The 21676-nt window shown below is 45.8% G+C and overlaps 1 protein-coding gene across 1 annotated transcript; it reads right to left on the bottom strand.

Moving 5' to 3' along the window:
• Positions 1-13889: 13889 nt before the first annotated feature.
• Positions 13890-14444, bottom strand: LOC124647630. The gene has a single exon (XM_047187542.1). The coding sequence runs from the start codon at positions 14442-14444 to the stop codon at positions 13890-13892; it is 555 nt and encodes a 184-aa protein (XP_047043498.1).
• Positions 14445-21676: the final 7232 nt, after the last annotated feature.

Here is a 21676-nt window from a genome sequence, read left to right as displayed (position 1 = left end):
GTTCAAACTGCAATTGCATTGAGATTTTGCACACTTGCACACCGATGGCATCAGATTTACTAGTATACCAATTCCTTGGAACTTCAAGCGCAAAGTAATGTAGGAAGAGTTTCTTCTCCATAAGGTTGACTCAAGAGTTTATATCAAACTCTCATGGGAACACTTATAAAAACTTCTTTCCTCTTCAAACAACCTACAAAACAAAATAGTGTTGCCAGTTGCCTTGTGTTCCCAACTTCACCAAGTGGTTATCAAGCCAAGGTTTCTTATAAGAATTGAAAACAAAGATGGTAAAGTAACAAATTAAAGTAAATATGCAGTAAAGTAAATGCAATATTAAAAATAAAATAAATTCTACGAAAAAGTAAATTGGTATGGCAAATGTAGTGGTGTAAACTTTATTAAAGAACTAAATGCAAGAATGATTAATACTTTTGTATTTTCGTACTAATTAAATGTTAAAATTGTAATGGTGTGTAAAGGCAAGTGAAAAGTGTTTCTTATAATTAAAAATGGACCGAGGTTCATAGGTTCACTTGTCTACTCTCTTATAAACATGATGTAATGAAAAGGTTCCCGAGAAAGGCATAGTATTGATGTAACTTCAATATGTTTTTAATAAGTATTCATGTAGGAATCATGTTCTATGGTTGAGGTGATGCAACACATCACATTAATACTCCTATAATAAGAGAAAACTCCACAAACTAGATTTAAGAGAACAGAGTATTGCATTTGCTTCTATGACATGATATTGAATATAAAATATGCTATCTCAAAAGATATGAGATCGCCATTGTTGGTAACTTGGTGATTGTAACACATGCATTTTGTTATCCCTAGTGAGGCAACAATGGAAAGGTAAAAACCATAGTAGGACTCGAAATTTTTTGCCACTGTCGAGTTCCATACTATCATGTTAGTCCAAATAATGCACACGTGCTCCCACTCTCAAGCTCTCTCATACCATTTGGATCAAAACTTATAAAGAAGAACATGGTACATAATATTAATCTACTCATACATCAAACATAAACTGACAATTGCAATCTCAAATACCAATCTCAATAAAAAAACCAAAGATCCACCAAAAAAGGGTTACATATAGATGGTCACAATCATGAGGGTAACCCATGTGAGTCTAGAACATTGAAGTGTTGCGAACATACCCTAGAGGGAATAATAATATATATAGTTATTATCATATTTCCTTGTTCATGATATTTTTTTACTCCATGCTAGAATTGTATTAAGCGAAAACAGTAATACTTGCGTGGTTTGTAGACAATGTCGTGTTCCTAGTAAGCCTCTACTAGACTAGTTCGTTGGTTAATGATACTTAAGGTTTCCTAACCATGGACATGTGTTGTCAATTAACAATGGATTCATGTCATGGACAAGACGTAACTAAGAAAAGCAATATGATTGTATCAATGTTTGGTAAATATAGATTTCTAATCTCAAATATATCAATCCTTAAACCATGAGATTATGCTACTCCTTTTTTTTTTTGCGAATTTGATTATGCTACTCCTTGGTACCGAAAGAATACTTTGAAGGTATCAACCGTCACTTCGTAATTGGGTGATCATAAAGGTGATTTTTGGTATATCAGAAATTACTTGTTGAGTTTGCATGTATGAAGATTGAGATTTGTCCATCCATGTAATGGAGAGATATACTCAGGGATCGCTCAGGTGACACACATTCTACATAGCATGAAAGCAAAGTGAATAATGTTTGGTCACAAGAGATTGTTGATCATGGCACGAGCAAAGAGTACTTGCTAGGACTGAGATTTAACAAAGATTCTCCCCACTCCACTCTTGTTGTCCAAACCACCTCATCGTCGCGCCACCTCGCCGCCGGCACCACCCCCACCCCTTACCGTCGCGTATACGCCGGTAGAAAGGCAGCACCCACTCCCTAGTTACTGCCGAGATTGCCGCCGTTCATCACCTCACCGGAGTTCCGTAGCCGATCCCCATGCCGATCCCTCTGCCGACCTCTACAACACCACGTCGGTGAGGTGTTCAGCGTTTGGATTGCTCGGTCATGAACTCCAATGACAAGGACGAGCAAATGTTTGTTTCGCTATTGGAGGAGGAGAACGTCGCTGTCGCCGAAGATGAAGAGCACATGATAATCCTAGCGTCTCTCGCCAGCCTATAACCCGAGCGAAACTCAAAACTGCAGTGTGGCGGCTTTGCGCCGGATCGTCGGAAGGCCAAGACGAGGCCGCGCCTGGAGGGGTACATCATGTTATACGCCGATTACTTCGCCGATGAACCGCTGCAGTATTCCGGTGCCGGTTCAGGGTGAGTCGAGATCTCTTTCTGAAGATTGTGTATGCCGGCCGGGAGTTGGACCCCTACTTCCGATGCAAACCGGACTCCACCGGCATGATTGGATTTTCCTCGTTACAGAAGTGCACGGTCGCTATGAGAAGTGCACGATTATGTTGTGTTTGTTGAACTATTTGCTTTTTTGAAATAATGCAAAACCTCGGCGAACAATATCATAAATTTATATTTTGTGTTGTATTCTGAAATTGTACCAAAAATTGGCCGAAAACTGGCATATTTTTGGTCGAAATAGCCCGGCCTAGAGATCGGATGTGGGTTCGCCATTGAAAATCTCTCCCTCCCCCGGCTGAAAATTACATCCATCCGACGCTAACTAATGCCGGATGTGGGCCTGAGAAGCCCCAACAAGTGGAGATGCTCTAAGAAGAATCTTTTTACATGTATACACCTGGTCGTCGTAAAGCACGGCGTCACACCGATATCATCCGGTGTTTGAAGTTGAAAACCCATCCACCATAATCGGAGGATAAATATGCCTCATCGCGTCGTCAAAATTAAGAGAGATTGAAGCTCGGAGAATTTCGGTCGGGAGTGGGAACTCTTTGCAGCACGCTTACGAAGTCCCAAAGTGCACGTCGCGTCTTGAGACTTGGCCTGGTCTCCGGCGGTAGTGATCCGAATGGAACCCATCCCATCCATTTGCCCGTCGCGGGGGGCAGGGACGGGTAGATCAGATCACTGTGCCACATCACCCATGGGCCGATCAGCGTATCGAGACATCCTCTTTTTATCCGATGATGATGATCCACGCTCGATAATCAAGGGCACGCGAGCGATTAGTCATTAGTGTTTATCTACTCCTGGCACGTACATACTCCGTACATTGGTTTGGCCGAGTCGAACTTTTATTACTACTCAAAATTCACATGGGCGATTTCTTCCAATAGCGTAAAGTAGGATAATCTATGATGGGCTGACGATGGCGTCTAGGCAGGCAGGTAAGAGCGTCTCCCGCCTCTCCAAATCGCGTTTGGTGAAAGTGCTGGATAAAATGTTTGGAAGATGTTGTCGTGTAGTGCCGCGATTTAGGGGCGTCTGTTTTCAGCGTATCCCCTCCACTATCTGAAAAAACGCTTCAAATTTTTATTTTTTCTTCCAAATTTTATGTTTCACAATATCTAAACTACTTATAAAGGCACGAAGTTGGCAGAAACATCAAATTCTAGCCTTCTATTCCATCAAATCTAACGGCACATGTGCCTCCAATGACGTTGCGATTCTTTCCATATTTGGCTCTACCAATTTCTCACGGTTTTCTCCTAATTTGTTGCACGTCACGCTAATTGTGGATCACAGTCCTATACACACCCGTCGCACATCGCACCCCGATCGCTCCGCCTAGAAACGGACTCGACCCAGGAGCTATGTCGGCGGCGGCGGAGGGCGACCAACACCTCGGCCGGCGATGTCCTGCCGTAGGCCCGTAACACCAGGGCAGCATCCTGGAAACAGCCGGCGGAGAAAGACCCGGAGAAGGTCGATCGCGAGGTGCAGCTTCAAGTACGTCAATGTGTATGAGGCCGGCGTCGACGGAGGAGCAGGTAGTCAGGCCCTGCCACGCACAAGCGTGCATGACGATGTGGCCTGTGGGTCGCCCATGGTTCAACGACGAAGCACGCGAAGCACATGCCGAGTTGTGCCTATTTCTGCTGATCTATATATCTTGTTTTCAGTTGCCGCTGCCTGCCTGGGTAAAGCATATATACAAATTTATCATCGGATAATTGCCTCTTCAGCGGAGAACTTTGCATTAAAAATGGTAAGCTTTTTGAGCCAACAACGACACCTTGCAAATCATCGTGCCCGAGGCAGCTGTGTTTAGTTAAAGCGGCAAGCCTGCTAAAAACGCTGAAGACGTGAAGCCTAATTCCTATGACACTGTAAATCAGTTCAAGTGATAGTAGTTTTGTACATACATACACTATATCATTGGTTCTCCATTCTGCTAGAACATTCTAATTAACTCTGCTTTGATATTCCTTAAAGTGAGAAATTGTTTTATTTGCAATAGCAGAAGATTTTACTGCTAGGTACAGCGAGGCAAGCCAAGCACTGAACGTTTCAAAGTCCGCAACGAAGCTACAAGATTTGTTTTCCTCATAAGTGGCTGAAACAAATTGTTTGGTAGAACATAAAGCTTTAATCTGTTTGAGGATATGACATGACAAGATGCAAACCATGGTTATCTCTTCTGTTGTCTGCGCCTTTTGCCAAAATATGACCAAGCTCATTTGTGCTTCTCTGGCAAAAAAAAAAAAAAAAAAAAAAAAACTGCATAGCCGCCAGCCGAGTTTTTTTTCTTTTGAATAAGATGGCAAAAGTTTTAGGCATGTGTTAAATTAGTGCGTTTTTCTTCCAATTTTTTAGAGACCATCTCAATTTGTTTGATCTTTGAAGCAAAATTTCTTTGCCAGACTCTTCACTTTCGCAGGATAGGAGATTGATGATCATATTAATGATTCATTGCAATATAGTTACATACGCGCGATGCGCGTGCAACATTACTAGTTATTTCAAATGGGACACCATCACAATTGATGACTCTCGTTTGAGCATCCACAGTTGCTCTACAAGATCGTTTTATAGTTGAGCATAATATTTGAGTCACGGATTTCTGCGTGCGTGACGATAAAATCAGCAAAAGCTGTAGGCACATGGTGATCACGTTCGCAAAGGCCCCTCACACTCATAAGGACCAACTTTGAACATCCATCGCGGCTTAGACTTTTTTCTTCCAGGCTTTGAAACTCCACCGCGCGTCCCCTTCTTCCTTTGTTCGATGTCATCAAGCTTATTTTGGAGCTAACCGATGATTGAAAGGTGCTCCTGAACGTCGGCGTCGAAGTCTTCCTCATCCTACATGATTTGTTGGATCATCTTGTCGTTTCTATCCATGTCTACGAAGGAAAAAAATCATTAGCAATCATCGCCGACAAGGTAGGCAAGAACACAACCGCCAACACTGGTCGAACACCTTTAGTGCACGGTGGAGCGCATTGAATCTGCCATGTTCGGGGACGAGTCAGTGAACCACCAGTCGTCCCAATGGATGGCTAGGCAATGATGTCGCTCTAGATTCTGGCGCAGGCGAAATATTCCGTTGAAATGGCCGGCGATATGAGCCTAGGAGGGGCAGGACGGAAGGTGTGTCGCGAAAGAAAGGCGGAGACAACGGCGTCGGCTTTGGTCACTGGTAGGTAGATACCAACATCGCTTTTAGTTGCGTCCAGCGCCACCACAACAACCCATGTGTAGCGGGAACATGCTCGGAACGCCGAACACTCTATTAGACCACGCCTGATCGAATCAGCATATAGGACACATCGCTAGAAGCAGTTAAATATCTGACATGTTTCAGGAAGACGGTTTGAGGGACGCAACTGAAGATGCTCTACGTAAAATAGATGTACTATTGTTCTTCAAAATTGTGAAGTGGCGATCTTTGCGACCTCGTATAAAAATATTTTGTGAAGAAAATGTGGACGGAGAAAGAGCCGCAATGTGTTGTGCGTGCGCCGTATAGGCGCGAGCAATTATAGCGTGTGGGAATATCAGTCCTACTCAATAGTACTGAGTAGCTGGGTTGAGATCGTTTTTGGAGATAGATCTACTAGGAGAGATGCGATGGCTAATTGACTATGAGCCGAGAGACAAACGTGCAGCACGGCAGCAGCGATGTGATTTTCAGCACCAAGTCAGGTCGTGAACTCGGCGACATAGCAGAGACAAGGAAGGAACTCGAAGTGATGTGCGTGCTAATGTCGTTTCCGGCATACTATTCACGACAGTTGATAGAAGACCCAAAACAGTGCTTAGAAGTTAGAACTCTCGGTGCATGCACGGACAGAATTAGTGCTGCTGCGTGGAAAACGTTGATGGACTGGACACGACTAGTCTCAAAAGTAGAGACAGTGAACGGAACACCAACCTAAACATGAACGCAGCGGCAGCATCTTTTTAGGGAAGGCAGCAGCAGTTTTCCATTGTGCTTTGCTTTTGCCTGTACTGGGCTGTATTTGTGTTGGCCGTCACTTCACCTGGGTTTCCCAGATCTGTTCCATCGGAGAGAAAGCCTATTAAGCAAGGGGGAGTACCAAATGTAAGTGAGTTCGGCTGTTTCTCTCTTGATGAAAAAAAAAGATCCACTCAGGCTCTACAAGCTGCAATCTACTAGGAAGTTGGTCAAAATTTTGTAGAAGATTGTTTTCTTCATTGTCCTTATTGTCCTTAGGGAGCCAAACGTAGCGGCCAATTCATTAGCTAGCTAGAAATGTAGAAAACTCATGCTGCCAGTGTGCCATGATGATTTCTCTGATTATCTTACACTAGTACAGTGGAAATGACATGTCGCACACGGTAACCTTACCGTCACTATACAAAGATGAACGATACTTCTCTACAACGCACACGGTTAAATAAACCGTGTGCGATAGGGTCAATTTTCGCAAATGGTACTGTTCTCGTAACCGCTTGTGATTTGAAGGGCCATCATATCACATACGTTTTTTACACTTGGGAGTGAACCACTTCTAAGATTGGATACGATGATTTTTCGGCAACTATATGTATTTATTAGTGATTGCACACTTTGTTTTGTTCAGCCATATACTTTCTGCAAGCATCATAGACGTTTTATGTATGCAACAAGCGTTAGTCAGTATCCCATAGCTGAACGTTGCATGCAAATACATTAGAAAAAATATTTTTATTTTATTGTATATCTCATAAACATTTTGACATAGATTCAATTGCTTGCTACAATAATAAAAATTCTGCAAAAAAAAATCATGGTTACGGCGTTCTCTCCATGTCGAAGGTTCTGTTGCAAATGCTCAAGCTTTGTTGAGAATTTTTTGTGGTCTTGTCGTCACTTGTGTGATATTTTGGCAACACTATATAAGACACATTTAACTAAAAAGAAGTATTTTATGCAGTGGACCAAAACATCCCAATAGCAACGGGTCGAGGCGCGACCCGTGCCTTGAAATCCTTATGACAAGGGGGTGTATGGGAGAGCGCAATTGAGCCTCTCGTAACAAGCAATCCCTATATCGCATTCCAATCCGTAAATATTGCACAAACAAATCTTGAAGTTAACATATAACATACCAAACACATGATAGCTAGAAGTAAACTAGTTAAGTCAAAAATGATTTGGGGTCTTGCTGATTAGGAGGAAAACTTGAGACTCTATTGGCCCTGACCAGCCAATCAAATTCGTGTGCGGTGTCATCAAAATACAATCCCTATTGTAAGATGAGACCTAGAGTTAACTATGTGAAATAGAAGGAAAAACTGAAGATGTATGAAAAAATATAGATCAAGCTATACAATACAACATATAGGTCAAGATATAAACAACAACATCCTGTCATGCTATACACATTCACATATAGATCAAACTATACAGAACATCGTATACACAACATGTAATATACATATCTAGCAATCTAATCCTAGCGTTCAATATAACATGTATATCAAGGTAGCTTATATATCAAATCACAAAACACCCAACCCAAACACAATATTCTAATGCATTTGGCATTTCTAATGAGTAAAAAATCCGCATTCACTGATCCTAACCTAGTATTTAAATGGATCCAACATTTCTAACTATGTTACACATCAGATCGGTAGTCTAATTAAATAAGATAAAGAATGTATACCTCTGAGCAGAAGTCACATGTAGTTGGATTGATCGGCGTTATCAGCGTTCTACCACACGGTTCGGCCGACGCAAACAATAAAGAAGATGCCGTCAAGTTTATCTGCATTCCGGCAAGTAGGAGCGGAGCTACACCCCGAGCAACCAGGGCCATGGCCCGGGGCGCAGCAAATATTCCGGCCTACTACTTATAAAGATTTCTGTCTTGGCGGCCCAAGTTGCAACAAAGTAGCACAACTCAGTTAGCCCATCACGAGCGAGCGAACACAACTGTCGAACCCTGTGTCCATTGCAGTTGGGGGCAGGACGCGCGCCGCCGCATGCCCACGATAGAACGCGTCGGCAGGCCGGCTTTCCTCCCCTAGCCCGCAGCACCTCGGAGCCTTCCAGCCTAGCTAGTGGCCTTTTGTGCGACCGCTGTCCGACGCTGGCCGGGTGCTGCAGTGTTGCGGCCTGCATCTCCTAGTTCAGGGCTCAAGGATCCACTGCTAGGTAATACAGTATGTGTTTGTTTGTCCAGAACGTGTGTTTGCATTAGTTATTCCCCACAACAATATTGCTACAGAAGTTCAACATTTAATTGATTTTATAACTTCAGTAATCAATTATATGTTGTAGAATATAATATAAATAATGTCTATCTCAACACCCCACCAATAGTTGAATCCGCAAACCCAAGAACATACCAAATTATATGTTGGATTGTTGACAGTTGAGTTTGACTCCTCTAAAAAAACAATTGAGTTGAATTTATGTGTTCTTCCTCGCAATCGTACCAAATTGCATGTACTATTCCATGAGATTTTTCTGTAGCTTTTGCGCTTAGTTTTTTTTTTGCCCGGGCCTTGCTCCAATTCTGGCTCCGCCACTGCCAGCAAGGCAAGGCTCACGGGGATGGCTAGCTTCCCGCTCGCTGACCAGATGACCCGGAGGAGCAAGGTGTGTCCTGCCTCTTTCTAAATCTGGATTTGCGGCTGTTGTGGACTGAGTCTGGAGGAGGACCGTGTTGATCCTTACATATCTGAAAAGAAGGTAGGGTTGGGTTTGTTGGGCTAATTTCACACATCCTTTACTCGGTAAATTGTACGTGTTGTCGATGCATCACGCACAATTAGAGTTAGGGAAGTCTTATGCGTATTATTGCACACGAGTGTTTCTTACGGGTATCACAAATGTCTTTTCTGTGGAAAGACGTTTGTGTTATATCTACACTTTCAGTCTTCGTCATCCTCTCCGGAACTATTTGAGCATAAATAAAAGGGAAAAAATTGGCTGCACAACACAAAATTTATCTTGAAGAAGCATACATAATATATTTGGGCTTAGACCGAGAGGGAACCAATATAAAATGGTTGCCTTTATGTACAAAAAGACCGGTGCACATTACATACATATATAGAGCATCAAAATCGTAAATCACTGTACTAAACATCATCCTCATCACGAGAGGAGACGTTGATGACGTTGACGCCATTACCGGTGTCTGATGCCTCTGCATCGTCGACGTCTACGCCCTCTCCGGAGCCAGATGCATTGGCATCATCGGTGAAGTGTCCGCTAGAGGCTGAGGCTTCTGCTTCCCTGCGCCTTGCCAGCATGATCTCCTCCTCCTCTGGAGCGTGCTCCTCCTCCGAGTCAAATCCTGTGAGGTCGATGATGTTTTCCCCAACACAGTTGTGTTGTGACGAATGCTCCTCCTCCGTATCTGACGATGCTAGGTCGATGAAACCTAGGGTTGATTCGTATAGAGGCATGGTGCAGATGCGGGGAGGCCACCGACGCGAAGAGTGAGCAAGTCATTTTAAATGCGAGGATGTAAACGACGCAAAGATTTTGAGTTTGCATTTTGAACGAAAATTGTGAACTTGCGGGAATATTTCACGACAAAAATATTCACAAGCGATTTTTCATATACTCGATGTTTGTTGAACAATGTTGAATCCATGTGTGATACGTACCATCGAATATGATTTTTACTCATAAATCTTTGGCGACGTTTATACTCAAAATGTCTGCTTTATAGTATTGCAATAAATTTTTCCTATTCAAATGTGTGGACGATATTAAAACTATCAATTTCCTTCATTAACGATCTTCTCAATGCATATATATATATATTTAAAAATTTAAAAAAACAACAAAAACCTTTCTAAACCAAGATGACTTTCCCTCAGAAAAAACCTCTCCAAACCTCGTATAAAAACTCAAACAAGAAGAACATGAGGATTGATGGTGATGGTACCGGTACTGATACAACTAATTATGGATCAAGTTCCTCCTTGGACCCTCGGGGCCAATGAAACTCCTAAGTCCAAACTGCTGGGGCCTTGGCAGGGAACTGGTAGTGAAGACGCTTTTGATACTGAGGAGCGGATGTAATTTTTCTATCAGAGGGACGTCTTGACAAGTAGCCAGTCGAATGCATTTGGTGACAACTAAATATGGATCACAAAATTGCATTTGCAGTGATGGTAGAAGTGGTGGACCGTTGTTATGTTGGAAGAAAGGGATGGGTATTGGTTTGAGGTTACTATTGGGAGAGGTTTGAAGAATATTTGGAGAATTATTGGTATGTAGGGAGAGCCAAGATGGGAGAACAAGCACAAAACATGGAAAATAATATGTGATGTACATGCTGAAAGTTCTATGCAATGGTTGATCACTAGGAACCTGAATGAAATCATGTACCCTTTTGAGAAGGAAGGGGAATCTTTGTGCTTTCCTTTCGCTTTTACTAGATGTATTTGTGTTGGCCGTCCTTGACCTGTGTTTGTATGTGTTCCATTCCATGACTTGACCTGCGTGTGTGTGGTTTTAGTGGGACACCTCCCCAAAAATAACAAGAAGAGCATGGCATAATTTTCAAAGAATTTCAAAAGTTTTATTTCAAAGTTTTGTAACAAAATAAAATAGACGGTGCATCTAAATATTACTTTGATACTTATTAGTGCAGATTTTCTAGGAAAGATCGTATGTGTCCGACACAAAAGAGAAGGACGTGCATAGTCAAAATCCAGTTCTTGTAGGTTACTCCGATGCTTTGCGCTTTTCACACAAGTTACATACTTTTGTATTTTAATTTCAAACTTGGCATGCACATAACTTTTCTACGTCACAATTTTGCCATATTTTTTTTATTCTACAACTTGATTTTACATTTATAAAGGGTGAATTCTCACGATGTCCATCAAATCCACATCGGACACCCTTATGTTGTGTTTAGATGTATGTATTGGAGGGATTGGAACTGAATGGAGACAAATACAAATCATCATATGCTTTGAAATGGGTTCTGGTATCTATTCTAGTGTTTCGTGTGCAAAATATTGGTATCTGGAATAAGTTAAATTCAGGCAAGGATGAGTTCCCATGTGGGGTTTCGCATGAGTTGAGGAAGAACATGGTCACAAGATGGCTGGAGGCCCCCCGGGCCGTTGATGTTCCCCCTCTCATCGCGAGGGTTGCACACATATACACATCGAAAGGCTAGGCTCGATATTGGTTTACTTTTAGGCCCGAATACAAAGCACACCAAATAACAGAATTAAGGATGGGGAATACTAGATTTGCAACTCCGATGCCCAATTCATGCATCCCAACACAAGAAATAGTGTGACTGATCTCACTGATGTTTGTTATGAGATGTATCTCTATACATCCTTCTCTGTACACCACATGGTCATGCTTGGAATTTCATGACGAGACAAGCAGAGAATCTTTTGCATGTCGTATGGTACAATGGCTAAAAACTCATTCCCCCATTCATTTATTTCTCAATCCTAGATTTTAAAAGAGCCATCTAAATTGGAATAGTTATCAAATTAACAATCTAATGGAACATGCGTATTTATTTCAATTAAACCTTTTAAACAAGCCACAAATTAACAAACTGCAAAACTTGAATTCTGAGACATAATGAAACGTTATGATTGGCAATGAAATCCATTGAAACTTGTTTTTTATCATTATATTTAATGGTTTGAACTTTAAGTCAATTGCCAATTATTTTTATAACTCCGTTGAACCAAGTTTAACACGTGGTGAGACAAATTGTTTGAAAATATTTTCGCAAAGGTTCATAGTGTTTTTCTAAGTTTCACTATGTTTCAAAGTCAATTTTCAAACATTATTAAAATATATTCAATATTGGTATTGTTTTGAAGCTCTCCTCACTAGGAACCTAAATATTCATATAGTTTTCAAATTGAACTTATGGTTTCAAATCTACAGAAGTTTGAACTTTGAAGTTGCGAACTAGATACTCTAAAGTGAGAAAATAGAGAAAACAAAAGCTAACACAATTGTGCCAAACATAGAAGAATAGAGAAGGTGGTTCATGCAAAAGTCATCGGAGTCGGGATGAGGAGCTAAAAAGTGCACTAAATGCTACAATGGGTGGCAGAGCTGGCAACCAGATTGAACCATGGCTACATAAATGTCCCACTATTTTTTTCGAAATTTCACCGATCTATTAATAATAATCATCATCAAGAATAGTACAAATAGCTCAAAAAGTAATAAAAATTACAAATAGGTACTTGGATCACCTAGAGAAGACTACAAACAATAGCACGAGTCGAAGACGCGCCGTCTTCCTCGCACCTCTATCACGAGAGTTGGGCAAAATTTGTCGTAGTAGAGCTTGTTGTAGTAGATAGATAGGAAGTCGTCATGCTAAGGCCCCAAAGGACCGGCGCATCATAGTAGCAACCATCATCAATGATGACAACCGTAGATCAGAAAAGACTGAAAAGAAACCACACCAACGAATACGAAAAGCGATCGAATTCCAGGAGATCCAACGGACACACAACTCCATGCACCCTCTTTTAGCGCTAGATGCGCCATTGAAGCGAGGATAGAGTGGGGATTACCTTATTCTGATTGCAAGATGTAGCCGTTGCCTCACCATTCGGAAAAAGACATTGAAAAACAACATAAAAATGGAAACTCCCCGTCAGCGAGGGGCTATGGTCCGTCACACCTCCAAGGCCTCTAGAGCGGACAGGTGGCGCCGCTGGCGAAGAGAACACAACCTAGATGGGTTCTGGCCGCCGCATCTCCTGATCGCCTCTTCCACTCACGCTCACGTATCGGTTCGGTCTGCAGGATCGATATCTTGAAAATGAAACCGTGTCTAGGAGGAACTAGACATTTTTCTGATATAGTACAAGCGGGACTTGGCGTGACAATTTTGAAATTCGTCCCTAATAGGAATCAAACTCCGGTTCGTTGGGGCGCCACTGCGATCCCAACCACTTAGCTAAGCCCACATCGTCGATCGATATCTTGACATGGCATATTGGTAAGCAGTCCGAAAATTCAAGAAAATAGTGTTGGCTAATCTCCATTCAAAATATATGTTGTTTAGCCATACCACGCCAAGAAAACTTGCACTTTAACACTTCAAATTGTAGTTTATAGTAATCCCAAAACGAAGAAACACTCAGGTATTTGTGTATCTGTTAGCAATTCCTATACGTAACACGAAAGCGACTCGGTACCATAACTTGCTACTAGTAGAAGACGGTAGTGCAGTGCTTCTATTCATTAGGAGTAATTGCGAGCGACAGATTGGGAGAAAGGAATAAGATAGATAGTAGTACTGCCAATGCGGTGGCTCAACCACTCTAGCTACACGATCGATCGGGCCACGCTCACCGGCCACCGCCCAACCCCTTTCTCCTGTGTGACAAAGACTTGCTCGATTATTCACGTAGCCATCGTGGTAACAATTGAAAATAATACAAGCAAACTCACAGAATAAAAATAGATACATGCATCCAGGCATGAGCATGAGATGCATCAATATGCACCGGCGATCACTCTCGCTCGCACGGTCGCGTACATATCGATCACTTTTCGTCGTTGGCGTCAGCAGCCTCGGGCACCACCGCGGGCGCCGCCACCGGCGCGGCTTTTTCGTCGACGGCGGCGTCCTCGTCCTCGTCAGCGAAGGCGGCGGCGGGGAAGGAGCGGCCGATGCCGACGCTGGACTTGAAGTAGACTCTCTCGCCGCCGTCGACGAGGCTCATCTCCACGATGGGCACCCACATCAGCATCTGCTTGCTCCGGACCCCGGTCATCTTCTTCATGCGCCCTTCCTCCACGTACGCCGTCACCTCGGCGTCGTAGCGCACCCGGGTGCCCGTGCCGCGGAAGTAGTGCTCATAGGCCTTCCCCTTCTCCTGCCGCATCCACACATACCCGGTCTCCCGCACCAGCCCGCACTCCTCCAGCCCGCGCATCGGCATCACGCCGCCCGGGAACCCCAGCCCCTTGAGCATCTCCTTGGAGTGCGCGTAGCACGCCTCCGCGCCGGTGACGATCTCGGCGCCCTCCCGCTCCTTGTTGGCGGTGGTGTTGCCAGCCGCCGCCGGTGTCGCCTTCGAGACGGTGAGGGAGGCCATCGTCGACGGTGGTGCTGTCCTGGCTAGCTAGCTAGCTAGAAGGTGGACTAGAGCTGGCCGATCGAGCTGTGAATATCAGCTGTGTGCTGGTGGAGGCGTATGCTGCTTGGTGTGTGTGGTGAGATATGCAAGTGAGGTTCGTGTGGGAGGGGGGTTTATAGGAGGGAGGGGAGTGGCCGGGTAGGTGGCGGGGAGTTGAGCTAGCTAGCCAACGGTAATGGCGGATTCTTTTGTTGGGTTGGGTAGGTCACCAAGTACAGGGGAGAGTGTTTAATTTAAGAGGGGTCGTACCATTGTGTTTGCTGTCGAATGGCTTCGGCGTTCACCTAAGCGCCCATCTAACCCCGCTCTACCTCGGTTGATGTACAAACTGTTAGAGTATATATATTTGTATATTCTAGTTTCTTCATATGTTAGGGGGTTTCCTGCCTATTTGCACCGGCTATATATGGCCTTTGGCTCCCTGGTAATACAACAAGCATATTGTCCTAACATGGTATCAGAGCAAAAATTGGTCCTCCAGGTCCGTACGGCCGTCATTGCCGCTTGTTCCGGCCGCCGTCCGCCGCCGGCTACTCCCCGGCCGCCGCCGGCCCTCTTCCTCCTCCGGCCCTCTCCCCGCCCCCGGCCGGCTTGCCTCCGCCCCGGCCGCTCGTCTCCGTCGCGCCGTCACGCGCCTCTGCTGCCCGCCGTCCGCCGCCGGTCGCCCGGCCGCCGCCGCCCGCCGTCCGCCGCCGCTCGCTCTCCCGACCGCCCGTCCCGCCCCCGGCCGCCCTCCCGGCTGCTCCCAGGCGCCCTGGTCGCCGTCGCCTCGTCTATTTTCGATCGGGAGTTAGACTCGATCTCGATCTGATTCTTGTCAAAAAAAATGTCTTCATCTTCGGGCCATGTTGCGATTCCTCGCTGCCCGGTGATCTTAGATGGCGCGAATTATTCTGATTTCGCTTCCTTCATGCGCGTCCACATGCGCGGTCTTCGTCTTTGAGGTGTGCTTTCTGGCGAGGTCTCATGTCCGCCGCGCCCCGTTGCTCCTACAGCGCCTATTGCTCCGACGCCCGTTGCTCTTGCCCCTGATGCTACTTAGGCGGTCAAGGATGCAGCCAAGAGTGGTGATGATACTGCTCTGGCTGATTATGACCGGAAGGTCCAGGAGCATTCTACTGCTGTTGCGACATACCGGCTGGATCTGACTGACTACACTCAGTGGATAGATGAGGATGCTCGTGCTGCTGCTGTTCTTACCTCCAGTGTTCTGCCTTAGTGTGCTGTTGAGTTCATGGGTTTTCCCAGTGCTGCTGCTCAGTGGGCTTTTCTTCGTTAGCGCTATCAGCCGTCTGGGGATGCTCTTTACCTGTCTGTGGTCCGCTAGGAGTATGCCCTTCAGCAGGGTGATTTTACTATTGATGAGTTCTACACTCAGAGTGTTGTTATTTGGCGTAAGCTTGATTCTATTCGTACAGCTGTGTGTGCCACATATCCCTGTTGTCTGACTGTACGCGCGGATCTGGAGTTTCTGCGCATTTTTGAGTTCTTGCCGCGGCTCCGCAAGGAGTTTGAGCCGCGTCGTGCACAGCTGCTTGCCCGTGGTCATGTTCCGCTCTCTGAGGTACTGGTTGAGCTTCGTGCTAAGGAGACTCGTCTTCGTGGTGCTGGTCTTCTTGAGGTTCCCTCTGTACTTGCTGCTCATGGCCCTCCTGTGTCGTCTGCTCGTGGTCCTCCTATGCCACCGGCTTCGTTGCGGTCTCCAGCACTACCGACACTCTCTACTCCTCCGGTCAAGGGCCAGAGTTAGCCTCAGCAGCCTCGTGGTATGATAGCACCTTCCTGCGCCTACTGTGGCAGGTCTGGCCATGATGTCTCTAGCTGCTGGAAGAGGGATCTCAGCTTACGTCAGCGGTACCATGCTCGTAGGCAGGTTGGTTCATCAGGATCTTCTGTTGTTGCGCTATCTGATCAGGACATTCTCCGTGATCTTCGTGGTCTACTCGCTGCTACAGGCTCTTCCTCGTCGGGTACTGCTGGTTCTGTGCCTAGCTCTTCTAGCACCGCGCGACCACCACCTTCTACACAGTCAGGTACGACATCCCCGTGGTATTTGGATTCTGGAGCTTCTTTTCATATGACTTCCGTGTCTTCTATTCTTTCCGCTCTTCGCTCTCTTGTTTCTCTTGTCCGTGTTATCACGGCTGATTGTACCTCTCTTCCTATTTCCAGTCGAGGCACCCTTTCTACTTCCTCTTTCTCTGTTCCTGATGTTTCTCGTGTTCCTAGTCTTAAGATGAACCTGTTTTCTGCTAGCCAGCTTACTGATTCTGGTTGTCGCGTCATTCTTGACGTTGATTATTGTGTTGTTCAGGATCACCGTACACAGGCCCTGGTTGGAGCTGGTCCTCGTAGCCTTGAGTCCCCGGGGCTCTGGGAGTTAGACTGGCTTCGGGTTCCTCCTGCTGACACTTCATCTGTCAGTTCTCCTGCGGTTACTGCTTCTGTCAGTGGATCTTTTCAGCAGTGGCATCATCGGCTGGGTCACCTTTGTGGCTCCTGTTTATCGTTATTAGTTCGTCGTGGTCTTCTGGGGTCTGTCTCAGGAGATGTGTCTTTATATTCGTGTCAGGGTTGTAGGTTAGGCAAACAGATTCAGCTTCCCTATCCTACTAGTGTGTATGTATCTCAGCGACCTTTTGATTTAGTTCATTCAGATGTTTGGGGTCCGGCTCCCTTTCCTTCAAAAGGGGGCCATCAATACTATATTTTGTTTATTGATGATTTTTCACGGTACACATGGTTGTTTTTTATGCGCCCTCGCAGTGAGGTGCTCTCTATTTATCAGCGATTTGCGGCCATGGTTCGTACTCAGTATTCCATGCCTATTCGTGTGTTTCGTGCTAATTCTGCATGAGAGTATATCTCCCAACACCTGCGTGGTGTCCTTGCTGAGCAGGTGGGTCCAGCAGAGCTAGATGGCTGTCTTCCCTCCCTTGTGCTATCATGTTAGATCTTGTGAGCTGCCTCATCATGATCAAGATCATCTATTTGTAATGCCTACAGTTGTGTTTGTTGGGATCCGAATGAATATTGAATACTATGTCAAGTTGATTATCAACTATCATATATGTTATTTATGTTCTTGTATGCTCTCCGTTGCTAGTAGAGGCTCTGCCAAGTTGATACTTGTGTAATCCCAAGAGGGAGTATTTATGCTCGATAGTGGGTTCATGCCTCCACTGAATCTCGGACTGCGACAGAAAGTTCTAAGGTTGTGGATGTGCCAGTTGCCACTAGGGATAAAACATCGATGCTTGTCTCTAAGGATATTTGGTGTTGATTACATTACGCACCATATCTTAATGCAATTGTCTGTTGTTTGCAACTACACATCGAAAGGGGTCTGATGATAACTCCAAGGTGGACTTTTAGGCATAGATGCATGCCGGATAGCTCAATGTACTTTAGTCGGCGAAGCCGCCCGATTAAATCTGCAGTACTCATACGATATATGTATGTGCATTGTTATGCCTTCTCTATTTGCTTCAATTGCCCAACCAGAATTTGTTCACCCAACATGCTATTTATCTTATGGGAGAGACAACTTCACTAGTGAACCGTGGGACCCTCGGCCCCATCTTTACATCTGAATACAATCTACCGCAACTTGTTCTTTATCGTTTTTCGCAAACAACCATCATCATCCACACTATACGCTCTAATCCTTTGTTTACAGCAAGCCGGTGAGATTGACAACCTCACCGTTACGCTAGCAAAGTACTTTGATTGTGTTGTGCAGTTCCACGTTGGCGCCGGAAATCCCTGGTGCTGCGCCGCACTCACACTCCGCCTCACCAACAACCTTCTTCACGTTGTTCCTGGACTCTACCAGTCTCGACAACCTGGTTGCTTACCGAGGGAAAACTCTGTTGTACAATGCAGCAGACTTCACACCTTCCTCTTGGGGTTCCCAATCTGACGTGTCTCACGCACATCACCCTCGCACTTTGAGTCTCCGGCTATGGAGTTAGATCAAGCCAAGGCTCCATCCGCCGATACTTTATCCGATAGCCCCGCGTTGTCGTTTGTCACCGGTCTCTTTTCAAAGAAGGGTATCATCGTCTGGGTCACCTTTAGGCCCTGCCATCGGGCCATTAGTCCTGCTGCCGTCTTCGGGTCTCTGCCTCAGAGATGTGTCTTTAACCAAGTTGGGGTTGTGATGGTTGGCAAACAGATCTACCTTTCCCTTATCCTACTAGTGTTTCTCGTATCTCGGCCGACCTTTTGATTTAGTTCATTCAGATGTCCTGGGTCCCGCTCCCTTTGCTTCAAAAAGGGGGCTGTATCGATACTATATTTTATTCATTGAGGATTTTTCACTGTGACACCCGGTTGTCTTTTATGCGCCCGCAGCTGAGGTGCTCTATTTATCAGGGCTTGCACCATGGTTCGTGGGACTTCCGTGATTCCACGCCTATTCGTGTGTTTCAGGTTGATTCTGGCAGTGAGTATCTCCCAAAGACCTCCGTGGTGTCCTTGTCGGGCAGGCACCCGCTCGGGCCTCGTGGCTCCGTATGCTCAAATGGTGTTACCGAACGAAGCACTGGCCATATTCTGAGACTACACGTATATGATGATTTGCTTCCTCTCTCTTCCGCCGTACTGGGCCGAGGCCGCTGCCACGCGTTGACTTACCTCATTAATATCTTACCGCCGCCCTTCAAGGTAGCATTCCTCTCAGCGCCCGGTAGTTCTCCAAACTACTCGACTCTTCGTTTATTTGGTTACGTTTGCTATGTCCTCCTACCTCCTCGCGAACACACCAACTAACCACTCCACCGTTGAGTGTGTTTTCTGATACAAAGGATGAGCACAAGGGCTACGCTGCTGGGACCCCGCTGGTCGCTCTGATGCGCATCTCCCGTGATGTCACTTTGATGAGACGCCATCTTCTATCCGCCCCACCCTCCGGTACTTACTGTTGGATGATATATCTTTTCTTGTATTTCGATGCACCTCCACTGTCTCTTCCTCGCACCTCTTAGTTCATGTGCCCTCTTCGACTCGGCGCCAAATTTCTCTCCTCCGTCGCAGTTCACTGTAGTTTCCTGCTCTCCGCTCGGACCTTCCTCTCATTGCTCCTTCTTCCCTCTCTTCTCGATGAGCCGTCTTCCGCCGATGAGCTTCCTCTTCACGTATGTTCGCCAGCGCTATGCCTGCACTCATACTCTCTCTTCTCTAGCCGCACGGGATGCCGAGCGCCATCCCGAATGGGCAGCTTGCCATGGTCAGATTGCTGCGCTTGAGCGCACCGGCACCGTGGGGATCTTGTTTCTTTCCCTCCCGGTGTCTGGCCCCATCACGTGTAAGGGTCTATAAAATTAAGACCCGTCCGATGGATCTCTTGAGCGCTATAAATCGCGCTCTTGTGGCTCGTGGAGCTTTCAAACAGGAGCACGGCCGTGACTATGATGAGACTTTTTCCCCGTGGGCTCATATGACCACTGTGCGTACTCCCGCTATCGCTTCGGCTCGACGCTGGTCCGTGTCCCAGCCTTAATGTCTGTGGAACGCTTCTTAATGGCGAGTTGAGTGAGGAGGTTATGGCGCAGCCTCTCCTCTGGGTATTCTGCTCATGGAGTGGCTTTGTCAGCCTTCAAGGTTTTTTATGGTTCAAATGTGCCCCTCGGGCCTGGTTTGAGCGCTACCCAGGGTGATCACTACGTTTCTCTCCTAGCTGGCGATCCAGCTTATTTGTTCACACTTCTCTCATGGACGACTCTTCTTCGCCTCTATGTTGATGACAGACTATGAATGGTATGATCCAGTGCATAGCCGCTTTGTCAAGGCTGTCATGATCGCTCTATGACCGATCTTGGTCCCCTCGCTACTTTCTTGGGATTGAGGTCTCCTCCATCATGGTTTTTCTATCTCTCAGAAAAGTATATTCGTGGATCTTCTGCTCAGCTATTTTGGGTGATGATGCATCACTAGACTCCATGGAGCTTAATGTTGCTTCGTCCTACTGATGGTGATCCCTTTCCCCGAACCAAACATTATCATTATCTTGCTGGGAGTCTTGTTGATTTGCTGCTACTGCCCCGGAAGTATCTCTTTATCCGCTCATATTTCTGCCTGCCACAAACTTTTTCAGTCCGCTTGTTCTAGCTCCACATCGTCACTACACCATCTCATCCTGGTAAGGTTCTCTGGTTATCTTCATGGCACTACCACTGCCGCCTTTTCTTTCCTCGCTTCAGCCTTCTCTCCACCCCAGCGTGCTACCTCGGATGCTACGTGGGCGAGTGATCCTCACTGACCGCCGTTCACTTTCCGCGATCGTGTTTCTTGGTGGTTTGCTTGTTGCTTGAAGACAAAGAAACCTAGCGGCTTCCCATTCGAGTGTTGAGGTCGAGTCAGGGGCTATGGCTTTGTTGATTGTTGAGGGACCTGTTACTGGGTGTCGCTTGCAGATTTTGGTCTCACATGGAAGACTCCACTCCCACTTATGTCTCAGCTGTACGTGTATTTATTTATTGCACGCATCCGGCTACATTGAGCTTATCAAGCATATTGGTGTTGATGCTTATACACGTGCCTGTGTGCAGCCTGTGCTGTTGTGCTTCATTATGTGCTCTCAGATTTGTAGTTGGCGAATTTCTTTCCAAAGGCACAAACCTTTGTTAACACACATTCTTTACTTCCAACTCCAAAGGTTGTGATCCACCATGAGTTTCGGGTGTTAGATGTATATATTTGTATATTGTAGTTTTCTACATGTTAGGGTCGCATATTTCCACTGTATCTGCATTTATATATTATGGCCTTTTGACTGGTAATACAAGTTGTCTATTAATTCTAACACGTCCGAGCTTACACCTGTAAGTTTTGATGATGTCCCGCCGACTGGGAAGACAACTGGTAAAAGGCAATCAACCTCATGGGTTGCGTGAACCGATGTGAAGGCAGGACCGTGACAAAGACATGTACATAGGCCGCCACCCCTCTCCCAAACCCTAGCCGCCCCCTTTCCTCCCCACCTCTCCCGCACGCTTAGCGAAGCTCGCCGGAGTTCTCCATCGCCACCGCCACCACGCCGTCGTCGCCGCCGGAGTCAAGGAGGAGCTACTACTTCCGCTGCCCGCCGGAACGGGAGAAGGACGTCGTCATCAACACCGTACGTGTGACCGAGTACGGAGGTGCTGCCCGATTGTGGCACCGTCAAGATCTTCTACGCGCTTTTGAAA

This window comes from Lolium rigidum, chromosome 4 (assembly GCF_022539505.1).
Source record: "Lolium rigidum isolate FL_2022 chromosome 4, APGP_CSIRO_Lrig_0.1, whole genome shotgun sequence".
Lineage (NCBI taxonomy): Eukaryota > Viridiplantae > Streptophyta > Magnoliopsida > Poales > Poaceae > Lolium > Lolium rigidum.
The sequence above is the reverse complement of the archived record's forward strand: the minus strand, read 5'-3'. Positions and strand labels throughout refer to the sequence as shown.

What these genes read in the sequence shown, in the direction of transcription:
- LOC124647630 (XM_047187542.1), bottom strand. Translation starts at nt 14,444, where the DNA reads ATGGCCTCCCTCACCGTCTCGAAGGCGACACCGGCGGCGGCTGGCAAC.